Source organism: Marmota marmota, unplaced genomic scaffold (genome assembly GCF_001458135.2).
Source record: "Marmota marmota marmota unplaced genomic scaffold, marMar, whole genome shotgun sequence".
NCBI lineage: Eukaryota > Metazoa > Chordata > Mammalia > Rodentia > Sciuridae > Marmota > Marmota marmota.
The window spans coordinates 9,589,742-9,594,326 of record NW_026000171.1 but is presented as its reverse complement, the minus strand read 5'-3'; the positions used below and the strand labels follow the sequence as shown (position 1 = coordinate 9,594,326).

General features: G+C 45.7%; 1 protein-coding gene across 3 annotated transcripts in view; it reads right to left on the bottom strand.

Annotated features, from left to right (window-relative positions):
• The window catches only part of Pex26 (peroxisomal biogenesis factor 26), a 9,896-nt gene extending 8,550 nt beyond the window's left edge, over positions 1-1,346 (bottom strand). The window contains exons 1-2 of one of the 3 annotated variants that reach the window (XM_048787760.1): positions 1,225-1,346; positions 750-1,118 (exon numbers count right to left, since the gene is read on the bottom strand). In XM_048787760.1, the coding sequence (XP_048643717.1) occupies positions 750-1,015 (266 nt within the window). In that variant the 5' untranslated portion in view covers positions 1,016-1,118; positions 1,225-1,346. Of the gene's footprint in view, positions 1-749 lie in introns of all 3 variants that reach the window. The other 2 variants (XM_048787759.1, XM_015500824.2) reach the window with 2 other exon arrangements.
• Between the last annotated feature and the right edge of the window lie 3,239 nt (positions 1,347-4,585).

Here is a 4,585-nt window from a genome sequence, read left to right as displayed (position 1 = left end):
GTGTGTGTGTGTGTGTGAGAGAGAGAGAGAGAGAGAGAGGGAGGGAGGGAGAGGGAGGGAGGGGGAGAGGGAGAGAGAGAGAGAGAATATCTTTTTTGTAGATGGACACAACACAATGCCTTTTTTTATTTTTTTAATGTGGTGCTGAGAATCGAACCGGGTCCCGCCCATGCTAGGCGAGCGCTCTACTGCTGAGCCACAATCCCAGCCCCAGATTAATTCTTTATTCCAATCCTTCAACAGGACCAGAACACTACTCCTGCTTTGACACCCCCCCACCACCACCATTTCCAAGATCAGCCACGGTCTGGGGTGAACAATTGTGGGATGGGGGCTGGGAGTACCTAAAGAAGGATTTCCTGCTTAGTGAACCAGCTAACTGTTGAACACCTGATACACATTCAGCCTCCCCACCATGCCATTATACGCTGGAACCAGGAGTAAGGATTGCCAATAGGTTGGGTTACACCACCGCATCTTCATTATGCAGTGCCTCAGTTTCTTCCTCTGTAGCATGGGCCCAAGATGCACAAACAGGAAAGCCAGATGTGCAATTTGGGAGGGAGGGAGAAAGGAAGGAAGGGAGGGAGGGAGGGTGGAAGGAAGGGAGGGAGGAAAGCCAGATGTTATATTTGGGAGGGAGGGAGGGAGGAAGGAAGGAAGGGAGGAAGGAAGGAAGGAAAAGAAATCCTGCAACTTTTGAGTCCCTCCCCAAGAGCACCCAGAATAGAATCGAACCCAGCACGTACGTGCCCGCGGGCTCTTCGGCCAAGGAGTCGTTGGCCAGGCTCTGCCAGGCCCGCTCGCAGGTCTCCAGTGCCGCGCGGAAGTCTAGGTGCACCACCAGGAGGTCGGCAGCCTCCTCCAGCAGATGCACTGAGGGAGACGCTGCCGGGACCAAGCGCGCGGGCTCGCTGCTCCGCAAGGGGGCCCCGAGCCCCTTAAGAGGGGCTGCAGAGGTCGAGATGTCGCTCTTCATCGCCAGCCTCGGCTCAAAGCCTGTCTCCTCAAACATCAGAAGGACCGCCTCTCCCGAGACTCCGCGATATCCTGGGTCTGCCTGGGAGAGGAGGGGGAAGTCTTCCTTCCCTTCCCCACAACCTGTCCGAAGGTCGATTCTGGAGAAGGAAGAGGAGGGGGCAAGACAAAAGCTCGCCAACAGCCTGGCACTCTGAGAACCAGTCTACACGTCAGGTTTGCAGAATTGCTGCATCTATGGAATACCTGGCCTTATTAACTCCGGAGAGCTCTCCCGGCTAACAGAGCCCGGCAGCAGCTGCATGGGGCAGCGAGGGCCGACATCTTTGGCGGTCGTGTGGACACGCGCCTGCTCCGGACTCCGGGACTCTGGGAGTTGTAGTCTCCAGTGCTCGACTAAACAGCCCTCTAGAAACGGGGAAAAGATTGTACTACAACTCCCAGCACGCCGCGCACCAGCTGTCACGGTCCTGGGAGAAAACATCTGCGCCCAGGGGTTGAGAAATAAGGGCAAATGGACTACTAGCAAAACCACAGCTGTCTTGGGAGGTACCCTCGCTAGCCAGTTTAGGCAGAGGCGAAACGGAAGAAATTCCATTAACGGAGGCAGAGCGACCTGCACGCTTCTAACTCTTGAGTTTCTCCTGGGGTGGCAAATAGAACTGCTGGAGGAAGTCTAGGAAAATTACTGAAAGAAAACAGCAAAGCTGGCCGCTTTTTCAGAATATGTTCAGCCTTCTCAAACCTACCTCACAGTTCATTCAATGTTTTAAATGGGCCTGACATTGTACAACACGCTTTGTGTGCGATCGTTTAATTCTTCCCTCCCCATTTTACAGGTGAGGACATTGGACCCTACTTAAATAATTTGCTGAAGGTCACACAACTAGGAAGTAACAGAAATACTGTCAAAGTAAGGCACTTTGGGTAGATGGCATGTGTTTAACCACTGTCGGTTCTTCAGAAGCCGAACTGAGTCTATACTTTCTATTCAGGGGATGCAGTCATCACACAAACAAGCTAGGTAAGTTCCTTGAACCCTCGTTGCCCACATAATTCAAGTATGTGGTGAAAATCAAAGTCATGCGGTGTGTAATGCAATTTACAATGAAATGCTAAGACCAGAAAAGGTATTTGATAAATCGAAGCTATAATAACTATCTAATCTGAATAGTTACACAAATTACATCTATTATTATAGTATGTGTTTCACCCAGGCTTTGCCTAACCTCCCACATTTATACTAGAACCTCTTGGCTTCAGTTTCTCCCCGGTTTTCTACCTTCTGAACGCTCTCCAAAGCGTCCCTAGAATCATTTGCTCCCCTATTGATTAGATCAGACAGGCCAGGCACAGGGTAAGTGCTTGCTCACGTGTATATTTCCTTCCTCTGTCACTGAGTATAGACTTATCCATCTTCTGGGTTTACAGCTCTCTGCAGAAAGGTAATAAGGCAGAAACATCAAGTCCATCAGACTCAGGAAAAAGAAGTGTGGACACTGTGACCATATAAAATGCCACAAATATAAATATTCCACAAATATTTTCTGAATACATACTAGGTGGCAGGCACTGTTCTAGGCCCTGAGGATCCCACAGTGAACAAAAGAAACAAAAATGTCTCTTTTACTTAGCTTACACCATCATGGAAGAAAAAAAACAAAAAATAAATAAATAAGGTTGGGAGTATAGCTCAGTGGTAGAGCACTTGACTAACACATGCAAGAGCCTGGGTTCCATCCCCAGCGAGAGAAAGAAAAAAAGGGAGGAAAGAAGAAAGGGAGAGGAAAGAATAATATCAAATGGTGGTATATGAAAAGGAGAAATAAATGAAATAGAGAGGAGAGAATGGAAGTGATAACAGTGGGGAGGTAAAAAAAATGGTATCTGCATTTAATTTCATTTTTTAATAGTAAATTCAGGGGTGAGGACACAATAGAAAGAAAATATGTCCCTTGTGCTCAGCAATAGCCCCTATCATTGGAGTCACTATTCATTTTGGAACACTGCCCTAGAACCAACAAATTCTCAGCGTTTTTGTGAGTAGTCCTTCTTCTTCACCAGGCAATATTCATTCCCCCACAGCAAACTCTAGAGAAAAAGCAGAGATGCCTAGAAAGTGTGAGTCACTCTAAGACTGAGCATGCCAAAATGTTTAATCAGCTCTGCCTCAGACTTAACATTAAATCATGAAGATTGTAGGTAATAATATAATTAGTAGGCTGGAACTACAAAAACAAACAACAACAAAAACAGCCACACCAAACCAGAACTGTTTCTCAGAACTGAATTCTGCCATGAAAAAACAGGAAAGCAGAAAGAGCAGCAGAAAATAGACCTGAGTGGACCTTCGCAAGATGAAGCTGGTGCAACCACATCCTGCAGGCATACCACTTTTAAAGGACTGCTGCCCAGAAAAGTCCTTCCTTCATCTCTAGCAAATTTCTTGGTGTTCCAAATTTGTCCAGGAGATGGCAGCACAGCCTTAAAAGAAGCAGATTTGCCAGAAACAAATTTATTTAGTGGTGAGTAAGCCAGAATAGAGGTCAAGATATTTAAAGAGGGAATGGGGAGTGCTCAAAATCATATAAAAATAAGATTGTGTTCCATTTGTGTGTTTCACCCAATTTTCAACTAAATATACAGGGCTTCACAGTAGTTTGTATGTAATCATCTGACCTTTGCAGTTTATGCCCATAAATTGATTTTTCAACACACAACCACGATACACCATCTCCTTTATATGAGTGTACTCAGAATTTCTAGAGCTAAGACACAAAAATCTTAAAGAGAAGTGAAAGAAATCTATCTGTGGGAGTGTGAACAGGTATTATATATTACACCTACCCAGCTAACCTTCTTTCTGACTCAGGGATCATGATGCAACCAACCCATCCTTCTCTCATTTTTTTATCCTTGGAATAAAACAAGGAATGGAAATAAGAACTGTTTTCCACTATCTATAAGGCCTGGCTCATGTTAATATTTGTATTGTTGAAATTGTTTCATTTGCAGAGAAAATGGGACACCAACATCCAAATTATGATTCATTCTCAACCCTGTCCAAGCTCTGGAACTTGGTTTTCTTCCTTCTGTTTGGCAAAGTGCTCAGGGCACTTCCTTAGTCTGCAGATTCAGATTTGTTCAACATGCTCCTTTGGTGATGAAGCCATGTGACTTATAGTCACCTGACTTCTCTGTGCCTTATTCTTCTCATCTGAGGAAACTAACACCAACATCTGTCACATAAGGCAGTGGCAAGGGTCAGAAGAGAGCCTGTGACATCCCACTGAATCCCTTACATTTATGAAATCATTCAGATTAATACAAGGTGTAATGTATGGAGGAAAAATAAGGAGCAGGAAGACTCTTATCTACCTTGTTCTGTAATCTTACTTTCTGACCTGGAGTCCAACTCTTGACTCTTCCACATTAAGGTCAGGGATCCCCACACCTGCAGTCAGCCTGGCCTATCTTGCTCCCTCCAAAATGGTTCCACACTTCAGACTAATAAACAGCATCCACAGCTGCTCCCTCAAACCTATCCCACCCAGCCAGAGTCCCTCAGTACAGAGACATCTAAAGCAACACACTGCAAGCAACAGAT